Below are 21,382 nucleotides of genomic sequence, written 5' to 3' on the forward strand. Positions count from 1 at the left end.
CACGCTCACCCATTGGTCGGAGGAAACGGGGGCGTGAACCTCCCCTGATCCTAGAATTTGCAGATATCGACTTCACACACACGCGCCTGGAGGCGGGGCCAAGCCGCCCCGCGATCGCTAATTGGACAGAGGAAAAGTGGGCGTGTAGTGTTTTTGATCCGAATTTTTCCCTCGGAAAGGCCACTATTTGCGCTTGCGGCTCAGTGCGCTCGGCACCAAACGCCGAACGGGCCCGAGACAGCCCGACGTTCAGTGTTCACAAGTGGTGCGGGAATGGCAGTAGAAGGAGAGAGTTGAAGGTGGTGGAGGGTTTTCGGTGGTGGTTTGATGGTTATGGTGCCGTTTGGGAATGGCGGTGATGCGATGATGTGGGAGCGTAGATGGTGGAGGTGGCGTGGTTGTTGTGTGATGGCGGTTGAGACGTGGTTGGTTCAAAATAAAGATAGAACAGAAAAAATGGCTAACTCAAAGCGTCGCAGCCCGAATGGATCACATAAATTCCCTCTAGACAACGGGTTTGGGCTAACTACACGTGTACTTAGAGATATCTCACCTATGGGGCCCTGCATGGTGTAATGTGAATTTCCCCAGCCGTAACAATATATATATATATATATATATATATATATATATATATATATATATATATATATATATATATATATATATATATATATATATATATATATATATACATACATACATACATACACACACACACACACACACACACACACACACACACACACACACACACACACACACACACACACATAAAATTAAAATGTATACTTGTTTACTTGCAAGTATTGTTGACTCACTCAAGTGAAAGACCCACCAGCTGAGAATAAATACTTTTCTCTGAAAGACTTTTCTTATTTGCACAAGAGCTGTGAAGTTCCTCCTTCAGAGTCTTGGATGCAGATCACCACATTACAGGGTGCGTCAAAAGTCACGATACCCCCCCCTCCCTTTCCCTTCTTCAAGTCTTGCATGCAGGCATATACATTTGGAATATAAATGGACTTGTAGACACCTACATCATTGTATTTATTAATATTCCTTCACATTTGCCTGCACTACACATAATGGCATTTTAAGTGTCAAGAACATCAGTGTGTGCACCATCATTTTACTAACACAGTTTAATACATCTCCATGTTCGTTTTGGTATTGAACGGCATTTAGTAAAAATTTTGAAAAAGAGAGAAAGAAAAAGAAAATGGATACAAACACGAATAATAAACATGTGCATGCACACATAAACATCATATAAATATTTTCAAGTACTTGTGTGTTTGTATGTTACTCTTTCACGGCTGAACCATAGCACCTGGAGGCCACAAATTTTGGGTGCATGCACTTCAGAATCTGGGCAAGGTTTTAAGCGACCACACGTTGGCCTTGAAGTCCGTTTTGAGGCCACAACAAAGCGTATAATGGGATTTCCAGTTAGGCATTGCTGCCGCTGGTCTGCAGGCAAAAGGTAACCACGTTGAGGCCAACAACTCCATAGCTTTTCAATGCCCAACATGTCTTCAAACCACTGCTGGCAAAACCTCGCCGCCCTCCCCCCCCTGAGTAGCACTGGGTAGCCTCACTCGTATAATGTACAAGCCAATTACATATAGAGGGTAACGCGATTTATGACGCATCCTGTAGGCTACATGATACCACCACCTACACTTTAGTTTTGTATTCCTTCTGCAGGTGTTAGCACTTTCTGAATACTTGCATGACACCCAAACAGACTGTACTCGGGAGCATTTCATTTCTACACTTCAGATATAATTCCAACATGTGACATTTGCATTCCAGACGTATGCCACTGGATGACCACTCGCCAACTACAATAACAACAAAACTATAGCTTTGGCGAACCAAGATGGCAGCATGTGCCATGGTGATACCGACAGCTCTTGCAGTAAAAACCCAGCTAAATCAAATCAGGGAAAGTTCAAAACAGACAATGGGAAAAGAAGAAAGTTGTTATGAAGCCTACGATACCATGGAAGGGTACAAAGACAGCAGCGCACCGAATGAGATAGACGCACAAATTTGTCCCCTTAGCGAACTAAGACATAGATGAAACATGCATTGCAAACACATTATGAGATAAGCTTTTCCATGAATCACAAGGACATTAGTAAACCAGTGAGAAATCAATACCACATGGAGAATTTAAACCTAAGTTCCTTTTTTCACTTCTCTCTTCAATCTTTCAAACTGCTGTCTACTTTTTCATATTTTCCTTTATTCGTGCTAATTCTTGCTTTTTTTGTTTTTGGCCAATTACCTCTCTTTTATCTCCAATTTGCTCTCTCTTTGTTTATGTATCTGTCTCGGCAGAAATTAATTATTAGAATTTATTATTGTAAGGCTCACTTGGCTGAACCTGGATGGGTTTGGAGATATAGGAGTAGCGGCTGAAACCTCAATCCTACTCCAGTTCCTCCTGATGGCTCTCTTTGCTCTGTTTATTTGGGTTCCTTCTGATGACTGCAATGCAGTAGTTGGTCTTTCATTTGATTCAGAGTATCAGATGAGAATGCTAAACAGGCCACTTCAAATCATCAGATTACTATGTTGGAGTTGAGTTGTTTAGCTTACCACAGGCATCACATATTCCAAAATCTTTATCCTTTTAAAAGAGACAGCACGAGTACAACAGCTGTCGGAATTGGCATCACGTTTCACTGGCCAAAGCAAGAACCCCCTCCCCCTCCAAAAAAAAAAAAAAAGATTCCAAGCTGTCGGCTCAGACTGCCATTTGTTATCGGTACACATCAAATCCTACAGGCCGCTCCCTCACGGGCTAAAGTTTCCAAAAAAGGACGAAAGGTCAGAAATTGGATACATAAGGAAAAGAACACAGTCTGGTCAACAGAAGGAAGTGGACACAACAACAGATCATTTGGCTTTCTGTGAAATCTGTCCAATATAACAAATGTAGATTCACATCATAATTCTTCTTAAACTTTAACAAATGACGAGTAATATTTGCTCCATTTTTCATAAAGATGATTCGTTCATTGTTGTTGAACTTAATGAAGTCATTGCATATCCCAGTCAACAGGAAACACAACCTTTGTTCATTGCTTCAAAAAATCATGATCAATGTACCACTCTTGACAGAGCGACAGTGCTGCCGAAGCATGACCTCGGCAAAAGTTATGCAGGGTCTTTTACCGTTGCCTTACTGGTAGTCACAGTGCTCATGAATCTTTCTTTCAACACAAGGAGCTGATACTCTAGGTCCCCCGACTGTTGGGTGGCATGAGGAATAGATCTGTGTAATATGAAAGCTAAATGTTCAACAGTTTTAGAAATATTGCATACACAAATGTACATGGACAGATGATCTGTCGGTCAGATGGAGCTCGTTTTAATGTCTCCCATATCTGACTTTGTCGGAGGTGCAGGGGACAAAAATGTGTATGTGGGTCATTATATATATATATATATATATATATATATATATATATATATATATATATATATATATATATATATATATATATATATATATATATATATATATATATATATACACTGTACATCATGTCAGAATAGCTGTACACTTGATGACACAACAGAGATAATAATGTAATCCGCTAGCACATCTGCAGAAACTTTGATATCCCAGTTCCAGAAAAATTTGTGGGAACATTAACCAAAAGCATGGACTGAATACACGGAAATACTGCTCACGTCGACCTAAATATCTCAATGACCTTGAACATTGAAAACAAAGTGTTGCAAGCAGATATCATACATGGGAACAAAAGCAGAGTGAAGAAGGCATTGCTGATTGAGGTGTTAATACCAGTGATTTTGGACTAACAATGCAGAAATTAAGAAAATGACCAAATACCAAGACCTCAAGAATGAAGTGAAAAGATCCTGGAAGCTGAAGAATGCCAAAGTTGAACCAGTGATAGCTGGAGCTGCAGGAATGATGACAAATAATCTCACAAAGATATTAAAAACCATCCCTGGGAATATTACCACAAATGAACTACAGTTGGAAGCTGTCCTGGGCTCAGCGACAATCCTGAAGAGAGTCCTCAAAACAAAACTTTGAGAACAGAAAACTTCACAGCTTGGTTCATGAATCGTGACCCCTTACCGGAATTAAGGTGGATACTTTGAGCCCACCCTGGGAGGACTCCATTCCACATTCTGAAACTCGCATATGTACATACCAATCAATGACACACACACACACACACACACACACACACACACACACACACACACACACACACACACACCTGGAAGGGCTCCATTCCACTTTCTGAAATCCCTATATGGAGATAACAACCAACCACACACACACACAACGGTGCCAAATGCCATTTGAGTTATACAGTTTATATACATACACACACATACAAATGTACACACGCATCAAGTAAATAAAAACGACAAACACAAAGATTTACCTTGAAACAGCGTTCTTTGAAAGAGGATTTAAAGTGGGTAATTAGCGAAATACAATTAAAAAATGTATCAAGCCACAGAACGCAAAATGTCATTCGATACTCTCTGCCTTCACAGCTCGAACAAACATGGCGAACACCTGATCGGATGGACCTTATAGTTTTTATTAACATGTTTTGATGTCAAAATGAGAGGTGGATAACAATAGGAGATCACACAACAAGGTTAAACAAAGTGATGTCCTGTAAAAATAAAATTTCACATTTTCAGTGGATGAGACACTTCCGGAGGAACCCACCGCACGGTACCGCGGGACCCAACAAAGGCAGAAACGTCCAATGTGAGATTGAAAGCACTGTTACTTTTTCCCAAAACGAACAATCAAGCAGCTTGGAGAGTGCTCACCAAGTGGCTGAAGCATTCAAGCAAGCGCTTCAATGAAACGGTCGATAAGAAACAGCTCCCTTAGCACACAATTGGCAATCACTGACCCGTCATATTAAACGTGCACCTCCCGGAGATGCCCGAAATGTCACATATGTCTGAAATGGACAAATGAACACTTTTCTAGGAGTCGGAACTGCTTGTAAGCTCGATTCTGGAGCTCGAATTTCGTAATTCTCCTTAGTTTAAGAGATACTCGTGGTGATCGCATGGGCAGGAATGAAATAAAACAACGAATGTTGACGTCTCCGGGCGTTTATAAGCATTGCAATGTACCCAGTGATTTGTAGCTATGATGAACAGGCATTCAATAATATGAGTGAGGAAAGTGAAAAAAAAAAAAAAACTTTATCATTGCAGCCTGGTCCAAGTTAAGGAAAGGTTGAGCAAGCCACAAAACATGGCGGCTTCAGACCCCAGCGAGGTTACCCAGGAAACGCCTGAAGACCCCAGACAGAGAGGTGGCCGAGGATCACCTGGTGAAGGATATAATTAAATAAGACCGTTAATTATCTTCAAATGGGATGCTTTAATTAACCCAATCAACCAATTTTCACTGTTGTACTTCCTTGGAGTTTTCTTAGTATACATGCAAAGTTTCAGGCTGCTCGGTTTTATAGTTTTGGAGTTATGGAGGAACACACACATACACACACACACGCCTTTTTATTTGTGTGTGTGTGTGTATATATATATATATATATATATATATATATATATATATATATATATATATATATATATATATATATATATATATATATATATATATATATATATATATATATATATATATATATATATATATATACACACAAACAACATACAAACAACACACACACGTGTGCGAAAACTTCTAAATTGAACGCTTGGCGTTTCACACCACAACCTTGCAGTGTGGTCCATCAAGGCAAAATATGGTTGCAGTATGATGCAAAAAATAATTTTCAGGTGTAGTGTGTTTCACAAGAAAGTATCACTTTGTGGAAATATCACCACTAACAATATTTTTTTTTTTTGGGGGGGGGGGGTACACATGGCATTGTGCATGATATTTCAGTGACACCATAATAAGGTATTTACTAGTTCACATAAAACAGTGCAATCCTGTTTGCTGATCATAAAATTCTGCTTTATGAGTATATTTGTTTTCCTGCAATGATCCAAGGTTCACAGAGGAGTTGGTGGCCAGTAATTACATATAAAACTGGAAGGGCACTCGGTGGAGCGCATACCTCCGCCACGTAATGCCTGATCCACGAGAACAAATCGGGCCCAATACATTTTTGAAATATCATGCTAGATATCGTTTTTGGTCTTATCAATGGTGAAGAATCACTTCAAAAATTAAATAATTCTCATATCCAGATCCGGATTCGGATCTTCACCAAAATAGAATCAATTCTTCCTTGTCATACACCCAACAAACATGTCCACCAAGTTTCATCCGAATCCGGCCACAACATTTTTGAGATATCGTGCTATCTATCGTTTTTGGCCCCATTTATCAATGGTGAAGAATCACTTTATTAAATTCCAGTAGCCGATCCGGATCTTCATAAAAATCTAATCTGTTCAACCTTCTCACACACTGAATCCATCCACAAAATTTCATCCTGATCCGTCCACAACTTTTTGAGATATCCTGCACATAAACAAACAAACAAACAGACAAACAGATAGAAAGGGGTGAAAACATAACCTCCTCTTCATCTTCGGTGGCGGAGGTAACAAGGATATAAAGACATATCAATTGACATGTATATGAATAACAACATCACTAGTAAACAATGGACAAATTGACAAAATAAATGGGGATTTGTACATGGAATTATAGCAGCATGACTCGTATGCCAAGAAGGGAATGCAAAAGAAGTGAACCTGAACTTCCATCATTTTTCTTTAAAACTTCATGATGATGGAATGAAGTTTCCAAAACAAAGTTCATGGTGAATGGGAAAATCAAGTTATACAAGTATGAAGTGAAAATGAGTGCAACACACAGCTTTCTCAAGCATAGGTTGCTAAAATAAATAGATGAATGAGGCATTTACAAACTAGTAACTCTATACAGCAAGATAGTTTGCAAGAAAATTTAGTTATTTTCTAGCCAATGATGCTTCCCTGCAGCCTTGAGCTGCATACGAAAGAAGAAGCTGTAACATAGAGTAACTGTCTGAACAGCACAATGGCAGGTGCCAAGGTACAAAAGTTATGTCCACAAATGCCCACACCACAAACAGACATTTGTTGGAAAAACCCAAAGTAGCTTGAGCAAAGGTTTAATCCAGACATCTAAAGGATAAAAGTGCAAAGAAAGAAAATGGGAAAGATTCAATTATTTTACGTGGAAAGCCTGTGAATGGATGCTCTATCAGTTGTTTTTTTGTGGTGGAGTTGGTCATTTTGCTTCGACAGCGTCTGCTGCATGAGGTTCGGGGGTCGGTGGTAATCTTCCCCCTCCGACCCTAACAAGCTCTAGTCAGTATTCCCTACCAGGCAACATGGAAGATCTCCATACGTCTGTCCTCAACACTCAGATGATTACATAATGTCGTTGCTTTGGGAACCGTACATTCAATAAGCAAGCAAAATTATGGCTGGCAGGATAGCCTAGAGTTATGTGCACTAGGCTTCGAGCTGTAAGAGCAGGGTTTGAATCTGAAACCAGCTCCTCCATGAGCTCGACATTGTATTCACAAAAAAGAGAACCAACTATAAAATGTTACCCTGGTGTTTCAAATGTGTGCGCTGTCGATCAGATTGATGTTAAGCCAGAGGACCCGTCCACCAGCATTAGTTATTGGTGGACATGAAAGCTCACTCAATGTCTGTCGTGAACAGCAGGTAAATTTTCCCTGGCACCCTGAACAAATTATAAATTCCTGCCATGACTGCCAACGGTTTGCCGTTTCCTGCTGGGAAGGCAATGGCAAACCACCCAGAATAACCCTTGCCAACAGACGACTTCAATAAGCACCCATGCTCTGTCAAGACTATGGTTATGCCACATTTTACTGATTGAAGAGAAATAAGTGAATTTTTTTCCAAAGACAAACAAGTGAAACTCCCTCACCCCCTTACATACTTCTGCTTTCCCTCACTTTCATATACCCTCTATCTTACCTTACCTCACACCTATGCTCTAAAATCTCGAAAATCCTCTTCTATTTTCTTCCTTTTCTCAACATATATTATATATTTTCCAAATTTGCCTTCCCTCTTCTTCCTTTTGCAAACACAATATAATTGTTGTGTGTGTGTGTGTGTGTGTGTGTGTGTGTGTGTGTGTGTGTGTGTGTGTGTGTGTGTGTGTGTGTGTGTGTGTGTGTGTGTGTGTGTGTATAAAGACCCACTCACATCTCTCACCTGTGAATGGAGGGAATAGCCAATCAGCTCTCACCTAATCGACCAAACCCAGGTGGCTCGGATTATATAAATGATTGACCCCTCCCATACTCCTCCAGCCAAAGTAGCTGCATAAAGCAACCCAAGAAGACTTGCGCAAGGTAAGTGCTAAATGCAGTTTCGAACCCTTATCAGAGTTCCTCGACAACTATAAAGACGTTCACACATAGTACACACACGACAATCCCAATGCTATACACTCCCCTCAGCTACCGGACCGGTTTCATAGTTGTTGAGGAACTCAGGGAAGGGTTCGAAGCAGCATTTCGTGGGAATTTAATGACAATAGAAATATTAAAGGGACAATAATTCAAAAGGTAATGATAATAATAACGTGAAGTAAATAAATCCTCCAGTCGAGGCGCCTCAACACGCAGACTTAAATACAGACAAGAGGAAAACGAAAGAAAAGCAAATCCTTCCTTTATTCTGGCACTGAGCTTGGTCCAGAGATGGTCTTTATGGAACTTGAAATCAAGACGATTCATCCTGCACGTGTGCACGCGCTCAAAAAAAATGGCGTCAAGCCGCTCTCTCACAGCGGGAAAAACAACATACGTCAGGCGATTTGTGAGGTGATGGTCAACGCCAAGGCTCAGAGACCCCATGCAGATTCTTTTCACGAGCGAATATGCCGACCGTTCCTCTCTTGCACCCAGTCTGCTCACAACGATCGCCCACACAACAAGATGAGTTCTGAGACCCCGTGATCAAGCCACGAGGCACGCTCTCCTTCCTTCCTCGGAAACGTACAAACTTCACGGCTCAGCTGAACAGTCAATGGCTTGCATCTTGCTCAGTCAATGGCCAGTCAATGGCTAGCAACGCAAGCCAATTCGCCTCAGCATGAATATGAGAATCGTGCCATCTTCTTCATGTGTTAAAGGAAAGCCAGCCATCAAAGCCTGTTCTTATAGGCCATCTCTAAGGGCTCTGTCAAACCTTGACGTTTTAGCCAGCGTATGGCAATGTATCAAAATGTATGAAAACGCTGGCATACGCTGAACTATTGATGTTTTTTTTCCAGTTTTGGGCGTATTCATAACGAGTTCGACGCATGCATAACATATTAGTAACGTACACAGAACGTTTCGATAACATATAGATAACTTATACCAACGAATGCTTAGCGTGTTGTCGGCATTCACAAGCTATGCCCAACGATAGTCTAACTTATGCATAGCGCGGCAGCGTATCGCCGACGATCACGTGGCGTAGCCTATTAAAAGGCTGCGGCTCGACGATTCAAATCATAACCGCACGAGACATCGAAGTGTCAAGCCGCTGTCACACCTTGACGTTTTAGCCAGCGTATGCCGACGCATGAAAAATTTGCCAAATACGCTGGCACACGTCGAATACGTTATGGGTAAGTTTTGTATGTGTTAAGAGCACGCTAAAGCATGCTGAAGCACGCTGGCATACGTCGTAGTACGCTGAGTACGTCGACAAATTTTAAGCATGCTGAAAATTTTACGACGTATGCCAGCGTATGACTCGCACGTTCCGCATATGCTGGCCATAAGTTGTAGGCACGTTACGTGATCGTTGACACACGTTGACACACGTTACTTGTAAGTTACTCACAAGTCGAAACACGTCGAGGTAATGTTTAGCGTACCCGAAACTTATTTCTAACCTATGAGTAACGTGCTTTGAACCTATGTGTAACGTATCTCCAATGCATATTGACGTATTTGACATCTTCCGGACTAAAACAGAACTTACTGAATGTGTTACTAACTTACAGCTACCGTATAATGGTGTATTGGCAGCATTTAGGGGAATTGGTAGATAAAAATGGGGTTCACACAGGAGGAACCCGTCAGTGTTCCAGACTCCATGTTTTTTTTTTTCTTTTTTTCTTCGGTATGACGGTGATGTTGACACTTCGATTTCTAGTGCGGTTATGATTTAAATCGTTGAGCGGCAGCCTTTTAATTATATTATATTATATTATATTATAACCGCAATAGAAATCTAAGTGTCAACATCACCGTCATGCCGAAGAAAAAAAGAAAAAAAAAAAACATGGAGTCTGGAACACTGAGGCTAAACATTACCTCGACGTGTTTCGACTTATGAGTAACTTACAAGTAACGTGTGTCAACGATCGCGTAACGTGCCTACAACTTATGGCCAGCATATGCGGAACGTGTGAGTCATACGCTGGCATACGTCGAAAAATTTCAAGCATGTTAAAATTTATCGATGAGCTCGGCGTACTATGACGTATGCCAGCATACTACGACGTATGCCAGCGTGCTCTTAACGAAAACAAAACTTACCCATAACGTATTCGACGTGTGCCAGTGTTTTAGACAAATTTTTCATACGTCGTCATACGCTGGCTAAATCATCAAGGTGCAACAGGGCCTTTCGCTGCGTTCTCTCTTGACCACGTGCGTCCCTCACTCCGAACTCGTCCAACAAAGAGACCTATCTCTTCGCTTCTCTATATCTCCTGACGTCACATCAAACAACCGTTCCACCCCCGGGGCGTGGCTTGCTCGCACGAAACCCGGGAAGGCGGGCCTCTCTGTCTGTTCGCACGCCTGGCTCGCTTACCGTTATCTTTGTGGTTATTATAAAAATGCCCTTCTTTTATGGTTTACAATACAAAAACGGAGGGAAAAGGTCACAGGGGGCAAGTACATACTGGGGGAACTTATCCTTAATCCCTATCAAATTAACACCGCATCACCCCCTTGTGGTGACACGTAACACTTAAGCTCACCATCACCCTAGTTAATTACATTGAGTTGTCTCCTACACGTCCACAGACCAAACAACTTGATTCGATCCTAACTTTCCTATTACATTCTTCTATCTAATACATATATATATATATATATATATATATATATATATATATATATATATATATATATACATACATTTCCTCTTCTTTCGGCTACTCCCGTTAGGGGTCGCCACAGTGGATCATCCGTATGATCCGCATAGTGATTTGGCACACCACTGCGCCAACACCAGGATATATATATATATATATATATATATATATATATATATATATATATATATATATATATATATATATATATATATATATATATATATATATATATATATATATATATATATATATATATATATATATATATATATATATATATATATATATGTGAGCCTGTTGTTGGCGCAGTGGTTAGGGCAGCGGCTTGAGATCCAATAGGTCCTGAGTTCAAGCCCCGTTGGGCCACTGAATTAATATACCAGGGGGTTGACTCAGCCTGTCATCCTTCCGAGGTCGGCGAAATGAGTACCAGTGTACTGGGCCGGTGTATACCCCGGTTAAAATAGGTGTACCATATCCCTGTGTCGTAAGAGGCCACCAGGGTTGTGTCAGGAAAGGCATCCGGCGTAAAACCTGTGCCAAATCACTATGCGGATCATACGGATGATCCGCTGTGGCGACCCCTAACGGGAGCAGCCGAAAGAAGAAGAAGAATATATATATATATATATATATATATATATATATATATATATATATATATATATATATATATATATATATATATATATATATATATATATATAATAACAGCCACAGATCCATTCCGACTAACGGTTCAAGTCCCACGGGTCATGTCAAAACGACCACAGCTCAGTCCATAGCCCAACAAAGTTCCCAGATCTGTTTACCACGTTGCACTACTCATTAGGACAGCAGAATTAACCTGAGGGCACGCCAATCGATGTCCGTGTTATATCTAATTTGGCCGAGCAACCGTTGATCAAGAACAAAGTCCATGGTCGGTTTGAACCGACTTTCAAAATGTCAACCTGTAACCATGCATCTTAATCCACCAAACAAGACAGCCAAAACAAGCAAAATCCACCCTGAGACCAGGTATATGAATTAACAAGCAAATGTTTGGGGGAATGATTACATGAAGCAAAAACAATGCAGATGTGTATGTAATAAATAAACAATAAAATCACACCTTACCGTTTACTTGATATATGCACCTTTGAAATGTAGAAAGCGAATGGTAGATTTCTTAAAGAGCCTACTCTTTGGGCCCATTCAATCATACGATAAGATTTATAAAATAGGGAATTTTACGAGACACAAAGAAATCGAGTCAGCAAACCAAACAAGCAATTTTGTTCCATGGCAGATCAGTTACATGGGGAATGTACCATCGCCTCGGTGCCAAGGAGAGGGAGGAGAGGGAGGAGAGGGCATATCTGTGTTCTGGCAGGGTGCGATTCTGCTCACCAGAACCAGGCAAGAAGCGAAATTTCCTCTGTACCGATTCCAAGGAGCGATTCTGATATTCTTTGTCCCTGCACACTTGTTTAACCCCAACCCCTCTCTCAGCGAACTACTTCGGACATTAAAGCTGCAGCACAATCGGCGTTAATGCCTTTTTTCTCATCTCAATGAGTCATAACCGCCAAAGCCAAGAGTCATAACAACCATTCAATGCACCTCCTGTCGTGATTTTAACTGCCGTTTTGACACCACAGTTTTGACAGCACCTGTGCATTCTCCCATGGCGTCTTGTACCTTGAGGTTTTGTGTGCACGTTTTAAAAGAAACATTTAAACAGATCAGGAGGAAAAAAACCTCAAGAACACAACCAAAGATTCTGTGGCGAATAGAACCAATAGGAGGGCAAGCAAAACAAAAATCTATCTACACGTTATAGTGACACATCTAACCTCACAACTGGCTACAATATGCTTATTCTAAACAAATGCTAATGAATAGCTAATGTTAAACTGAACAGTTTTACCCCACCAAGTCATTTTCATTATATTTATATATATATATATATATATATATATATATATATATATATATATATATATATATATATATATATATATATATATATATATATATACATACATATACATACATACACAGTACGTGTACGTACACAGACACAGACACACACTGATTGTGTTGGATTTTGCAAGCAGCCATATATGGGGTGCATCCTCAGTGCAGACATAATAAATATATGAATCAAGAATGAGTGAGCAGTCGGAGCTCTTTATTTATACACAGTTCAAACGCCACTCCTCTCCCAGCTGAGGTTTGACTTGTATCAGGATGTAAAATCTCAACTTTCTAGCCCTGCTCGAAAGTACTAACCTAGTACTAAAGAACGAGTTTTACATTTTAGATGTGCTGGAGTAGTCCCATTCTTACAGATGGGTTAATGCCCTCAGAATTAAAGATGGGATGATTCCCCCAGAATTGGTGCATTTTAGTACGATTTGTAATACCCGCTTCCTAGCAAGAGTGTTGCCATACGATACACATTTATTCGGAGAATATTGGGGTCCTCACTTCACTCAGCATTGAACCCTTGGGAGTATGACTTGTTTTTTTTTTAACTGCCTACCTGAGTACAACCACCAATTTTCAACTCATTCTGTCAAACAGCCCAGGAGTGCATCGATGGAAAACAAACAAACTTATTGAAAAATTATATATACTGTATATATCTATCTAACTATTACTAAAACTCTCATCTTGGATGTATGTATGTTCCCAAAATACAGCCAAAACGGTACACGATAGCAGAAAAATTTTAAGGCCATCTTACTCATTCTCCTGCGGTGTGCAGTATCAAGTTTCGTTCAAATCGGGAAATGAAAAAATTATTACAAAATCAATTCCCGAATCAGTCAAGTACTCTTCGGGAGAATTTGATCATGCAAACAACCTCAGCGGTATAGTTCGCTGGAGCTATCTTATTTTTCTTGAAAATATTTATTTTAAAATCTCAAACATTTAGTATAGACAATGAACGATTTATTTTTAAGCATAAAATAAACATCGCCATTTTGATCCAATACTTCCATGTTCATTAATAAATAAAATTGTGTTTAGAAGATTAGGCACAATAATTTCTTCGACTTTCTTTTCTCCGTTTCTTTGTTTTTTTTTCACATTGACGCGCAATATCAAGTTTCGTTCGAATCGGGCAACGGAAAAAATTATTACAAAATCAATTCCCGATTCAGTGAAGTACTCTTCGGGATTATTTGATCATGCAAACAACCTCAGCGGTAATGTTCGCTGGAGCTATCTTTTTATTTTTTTCGAAGCGATTTTTTTTATCAACCCAACGGGTTCACGAGTCATCTTGTATATATATATATATATATGTATATATATATAGTTGAGTTTGTGTCTGTTGGTCAGTCATAAGCACCACCCATTCTACAGGCCACTCCCTCAAGCCATCCAGAAATCACCACCATCTTTTTCTCTCCGCGTAGCGCAGATTGTTTTAAAGGCCTCATGTACATTTGAAGACTGAACAACACATCTTCTGTCATTAAATGAAGATACCGTTTTGAGGAAAAAAAAGTAACATTTTGATTACAACTCAAACGAGGTAATGAATTATTTTGTCCGCAGCGATTGCGGCAGTTGTCTAATATACACCATCCAATTAAGGTAGTTAATTCTCATATTATGCAGAGGAAAGAAAATAATGATATATCATTAAAAAAACTAACTTTGTGGGACGTCAAAAACAGTTACTTTCTGTCTGCGAGATAGTGACGTGTCGTTTATAACTCAATGCCTGCTTACGAGAATTTACAATGATAGTTACAAGTAAAATATCCCTCGTTTACCTCCATGCGAAGTATGAAAAAAAGACGCCCCTGCACGTGACGTCATCACGCAGCAACGTCTACAATCGCAGGAATGCACTAATAATTTGAGCCTTTTTTATAACAAACTAAAACTCATGGAAAATGATATGATTGAGGATAGAAAGTTTATTTGTTGATTACTATTAGAAGGAGAGGAAGAAGAAGAAGAAGAATAGATTAACAAGAGTAGGAAATATCATGTTAACATGGCAGTTTTGTATGAGGTGTGTCACTGTCGCCTAATCCAACATATCTAATCGATTTCACTGTCGCTCGTACTTGCCAAGTCAGCCGTTCCTTTTCAACAGTTTCTAATGGATTACTTGCTTGAGTACTTGAGCCACTTGGCAAGTGCTCTACAAGAAACTTGGTAATTGAACACACCCCAGATTCATGACATGGCGATGAGGATAAACATCTATAGCATCATTATTTCAGCCATATTGATGAATTCATCCCTCAAGGGCTTAAGGGGTGAGGTTGGGTGGGGAAGGGGTGGGGTGGGAAGAGGGACACGACGTTGCCTGGCAACGCTGGGTACGCCTGCTAGTATATATAGTATGTACACACACACACACACACACACACACACACACACACACACACACACACACACACACACACACACACACACACACACACACACACACACACACAATAGCAGTTTTGGATAGAACAGTATGAAAAATCTTCACCCTTGCACAGACTGTAATGAAACAACCCAGACTGCAAAGCACCCCCCACCTGCTACAAACACGAGTAGTGAAGTGGGGAAAACTGCAGAAACCCTGGAATTTCAGGACAGGAAAGTTTGGAAAGAATGTGACATTAATGGATGTGATGTGAGGGATAAATTCAGGATAAAGAAAGCCTGACACCATGTGCATTTAAGGAAGCTTCAATCTACATGGAAACTTCAGTTAAAGGAGCTTGTGGCTATATTTGAGAAGTCATTTCATTGATTCTATTTAATATAAATGAACAGATTGAATTGCTTTCTGTTCGGAAACAAAGAAGGCCGTTCATATGAAACATGCAAACTACCTAGTCAGTTTGTTTATAGTGCAGAAGCTGCTGCCCAGACAGTAACCAAACTCTAAGGTATAACCTGGTGTTATGGAACCTCCAAGAACAGACCGCTTGCTACCCGCAGTCCAGGCAGGAATTTGTAATTTGTTCAGGGTGGCGGCAATAACTCGACGATTCTTCATATCCAGCAAATCCACCAACGAATGCTGGCAGACACGACACCCAGTTTCACGTCCATCCGAAGGACAATGGACGGCACACACATCGATTCCTCGCCCGGATTGCGAGATAGCAGACCGACAGTTTATACCCTGAATCTGGTTTGAGATTCAAAACTAAGTTAGACAGCTTAGAGGAGAATGCGCGTGCCTCGAAGCAAGACATGAAAACAGGTAATGCTTGCTATCCAGGATTTTTTGTCTCGCTTAGTGAAGGCCCACACCTTTCAATCCAGGTGAAGATTTATACACCGCAGCGAGGGAATTCAAGATATAAAACATTTATTTAACATTATTTTCTGACTGGTAAATGGTTAACAGAGCATTGCAAAAGAATGAAACCACTTTGTGGCTTGTCTGTAAAATACCAACAGAATGACAAATGCCCCACGACTGTGAAGGCTGATGTGCCAACTTGAATGTCACGATGAGCAATTAAACACTTCTTATTACACCCAACCCTACCTACTTCCTGTCATGACAAATCCGCTATTTGCCTCTTTGAAAAACTTGCAACATCTACAATATATATATATATATATATATATATATATATATATATATATATATATATATATATATATATATATATATATATATATATATATATATTGTTGCGGTCTTCGCGCCCGCCGGCGTGCGAACGGCCACGTAACTCGAATCGCGGCACGTCGCCCACCGGACGGACAATCCAGTCGTGACCCTCTCGGACTAACGCCGGGAACCAGTCACGGGTGGACCTTTCGGTCTCACCGCGATCGAGCCAATCAGCCCCCGCGTGGGATAGGGTTGCTCGCCAAATTCGAACTACCTAAGTACCCACGCGGAGGGTAGACCGGGCGATCGCACCTCGCCGCAGGTCGACTTCGGACACGGGCCACTTAAGCGACCCGTTCCGTACTATCAGAATAACCGAGCGGTGTTATCGTCGACCTCGACGGTTCGATTAATTATCGGGCGTATTCAGCCCACTACCAACCCTTTACGTGAAGCAAGATGGGGATTCAATGGAGGAAAAGACGAAGCGAAGCGGGAAACAGTTCAACAATAAAGCACATTTATTCGCGGCACACGGGAAGCACACAAATACAATTCCACCAAATGCACACAAAAAAAAGAAAACACAATTCCATTTACACAAAAAGCAAACATAAAAGTGAAAACACAGTGCAGAGCTAATACCGACTACCGAGCACACGGCAACACTTATACAATTCTACTTCACAGACGGCGCCGACAACACATACCCAAAACCAAGGAAAAGAAATACCCTCAAGAATGAGGTAGGCCTGAGGCCGAGACCGGGTCGGGCCTACCCGTCTGGTGGTGAGACGCGGAGCGGCGATGGCCCCGCAACCCGCGGGCCTCGTGGACAGTGCCTGGCAGGGGGTGGGAACGGGGCCCCCTTGGTCGCACTATCTCAGCGCGGGGGGAAACAGGAGGGGGTTGCTGATGCTCGGGGTATAGAGGATCTTTATTATGTGCGACGAGCGTCTCCACCTCGGCCAGGTCGCGCTGTCGGCCTCCCTCGGGTGCAGCTTCCTGCACGACGCGAGCACCCCCTCGTCTGGTGTCGCCGCCTTTCCACAGCTCCGCCCCCTCCGTTCCGACTCCAACGCACACGACGAGCAGCTCCACCGCCCGCAAAGTCTTGACCCTCTGCTTCCGACTCTCCTCTTCTTAACTCTCCGACCTCGTTCTGCTGACTCTTTCGTTCCGACTGACGAACACCGTCCTTTTATCCCCCCCGTAACTTCGCCTTTGACCCCCTCCCTTTGACCTTTCACCTCGCTCCCCATTGGCCCGAGAAAAAGTGGGCGTGAAGGCTTTTTGATCCACAAATTTGCATATATCGATCGTTCTGGAGGCGGGGCCAAATCGCCCCTCGCTCACCGATTGGACGGCAAAAAAGTGGGCGTGTGTCGTTTTTGATCCGTTTTTGAAGCAGAAAATCCGTGATTTTGTACACGCTGTTCGACGCGCGTTCTGCATGAGTCCAACACCGGTACCCACAGCGGGGCAAGAACGGTGGCGATGCTACGGTTGTGAGGTGTGCGTGAAGGTCGTGGCGGTTGTGGTGAAGCGGTGGTTGTGGTCGGTGGTTGATGTTGTGGTTGTGATCATGGCGGTTGGTCCAAAATAAAGATAGTAAAAGAAAAACGGCTATCCTGAAGAGTCGCAGCTCGCATAAATGACATGTATTCCCACTAGACAACGGGTTTGGGCCTAACTACACATGCACTTACCGAGATACCTCACCTAAGGGACCTGAATGGTGGTTTGCGAATCTGGTAACCACAACAATATATACCGGGCGTAGTGGCGTGCGCCTGTAATCCGGCTACTCGGAGGCTTGGGTTGGAGGATCGCTTGAGGACGGGGGCTCTGCACTGGGCAGGGTGTAGAGCAGCCCGGAATCATGGCGAAACCCAAATCCTGATCCCTGTGTCGTAAGAGGCGACCAGGGTTGCGTCAGGAAGGGCATCCGGCGTAAAACCTGTGCCAAATCAGTATGCGGATCATAACGGATGATCCGCTGTGGCGACCCCTAACGGGAGCAGCCGAAAGATGAACAACAACATATATATATATATATATATATATATATATATATATATATATATATATATATATATATATATATATATATATATATATATATATATATATATATATATATATATATATATATATATATATATATATATATATATTCTTCTGAAGCCTGGTGTTGGCTTAGTGGTTAGGGTGGCGGCTTGGGATCCCAGGGTCCTGAGTTCAAGCCCCGTTGGCTGCTGAATTAACACCAGGGGGTTGACTCAGCCTGTCATCCTTCTGAGGTCGGCGAAATGAGTGCCAGTGTACTGGTCCCGGTGTATGCCCCGTAAGAATAGGTGTACCATATCCCTATGTGTCGTAAGAGGCGACCAGGGTTGGCGTCAGGAAGGGCATCCGGCCATAAAACATTGCCTCAAGAAAAAGCCAAACCCCTGCACAGCAGGGAAAAATGGCTGTAAAAACGGTCATTATATATATATATATATATATATATATATATATATATATATATATATATATATATATATATATATATATATATATATATATATATTGTAGATGTTGAGCATCCTCTTGAGAATGACCAGACCATGTAATGATGACAGCAAAGGATGAGCAATCCCTGTGAGCGTATTTTAAACTTTTGCACATCTATGACGTCGTGTTGGTGTGCACATCGGTATACATTTATTATATTATTTGTCTTTTTGATCAACGTCAGAAATTTAAATGTCGACTTGAAGACCTTCTTGAATATGAGCTACAGTTAGCACACTGACTATCGATCATTATTTAGCAATTGTTAATTGAACCAGTATTCAAACACTAATTTGACCTGCTGGTTACACTACTACTGAGACGTGCAGGTACAATGGCCAACTATTTTCGAACAACACTGTGGGATATTTAACGTCCTCCAACTCACATGAGAATATGGGATGCACGCACCCCAAAAAATCTGTACGCGTCCACAAAACCCGGCACGTCACCTCAAAGCACGGCACATGGCCCTAAAGCGAGGCACGTGACACCAAAGCACTTCACATTACCCCAAAGCACAGCACTTTACCCCCAAACCTTGACACCAAAACCCAGCACGTTACCTCCCAAAACCCAGCATGTTACCTCCTAAAACCCAGCACGTTCCCTCCCAAAACCCAGCACGTTCCCTCCCAAAACCCAGCACGTTACCCCCAAACCCTGGCACCAAAACCCAGCACGTTACATCCCAAAACCCAGCACGTTACCTCCCAAAACCCAGCATGTTACCCCCAAACCCTGGCACCAAAACACAGCATGCTGCACCAAAACCCAGCACGTTACCTCCCAAAACCCAGCACGTTCCCTCCCAAAACCCAGCACGTTCCCTCCCAAAACCCAGCACGTTCCCTCCCAAAACCCAGCACGTTCCCTCCCAAAACCCAGCACGTTATCCCCCCAAAACCCAGCACGTTACCCCTCTCCCAAACCCAGCACGCCGCACCAAAACCCAGCACGTTACCCCCCAAAAAAACCCAGCACGTTACCACCCCCCGCAAAAACCCAGCAGGTTACCTCCCAAAATCAGTCATGTTACCCCCCCCCCCCAAAACCCAGCACGTTACCTCCAAAAACCCAGCGCGTTACTCTGGAAACCCAGCACGTTACCCTGAAGCCCAACACACGTCCGGACAGCTCAGCACGAACAATCATTAGACGTTGGGAAATTCGTCTGTAAATGTACTTTTACATGTTCACGGTCGATGATCGAGCGACTGGTAAAGTGATTGAAACACGGAGCGTGCGAGTTTACCCGTGCAGGAGCGTGCGAGTTTACCCGTGCAGTGAAATTGCCGTTCGCTTGGGACGAGGTGAAGCAGAGGAAGGCGAGCAGGACCAAGTGTAACGTTTCCTCCGGACGGTGCCGGTCGTGCGCCATAGCCCCGCGGCGAACCCACTGTGCGCGTCCGCGGCGCCAACCGATGTCAACAGCGGCCGCAGAGAGGCGGCTCGATCGCGCGCAGCGAACGGCCAATGGACGATCACCTCACGCTCAACTCGCTCTTCGTCGTTCGTTCAATCCCCCCCCCCCATCCATCCATCCTTGACGTGTTACGTGTTTTTACTTTCATTCCCCGAATCCCTGTTGTGGTCACGTTGGTGCCGCGAGCTGCGTCACGTGAATCGGTCGTCTCTTTCTCCTCCGTGAAAAGTCACCGGTCGGCTCCTCCATCGCCCTTGATCATTGTCATGGGCGAGGGTCGGAATCCCTCGGACCATTTCGCCGGTTCGACGAGGTGGTCGTCCGATGTTAATTACAGGAACCTTGTTTTACATAGGAGATGCCATCAGGCATGACATGTTCAAATCCCAGGCCAATGGCCGCTCGGTGGTCTTGGAGGGTGGTTGTTTGAGGTGAAGGTGTTTGATGATTTTCCCTTGATTCCTCACTTGGAGCTTCACATGAAGTTCAAGGCTTCGGAGTGAGAGCACATCCCATCTTGTGACATCTGATTCGGGCGCCTTGGACCATCAGTCCACGATCGGATGATCCCCGACAATACTGAGGAAAGAAATTGTTTTGTATATAATGGAAAACGATACACAAGTCGATAATGTCATTTTACTAATAATGATTCAAATTATAT

General features: G+C 42.3%; 1 protein-coding gene across 2 annotated transcripts in view; it reads right to left on the reverse strand.

Annotated features, from left to right (window-relative positions):
• The window catches only part of LOC147022911 (matrix metalloproteinase-14-like), an 89,924-nt gene extending 69,103 nt beyond the window's left edge, over positions 1-20,821 (reverse strand). Inside the window, exon 1 of one of the 2 annotated variants that reach the window (XM_085887871.1) lies at positions 20,572-20,821. In XM_085887871.1, coding sequence (XP_085743997.1) covers positions 20,572-20,673 — 102 coding nt within the window. In that variant the 5' untranslated portion in view covers positions 20,674-20,821. Of the gene's footprint in view, positions 1-20,547 lie in introns of both variants that reach the window. The other variant, XM_085887870.1, reaches the window with a different exon arrangement.
• Positions 20,822-21,382: the final 561 nt, after the last annotated feature.

The sequence above is a fragment of the Eptatretus burgeri genome, chromosome 7, assembly GCF_056783735.1.
Source record: "Eptatretus burgeri isolate ZD-2024b chromosome 7, Ebu_testis_v1, whole genome shotgun sequence".
Taxonomy (NCBI): Eukaryota; Metazoa; Chordata; class Myxini; order Myxiniformes; family Myxinidae; genus Eptatretus; species Eptatretus burgeri.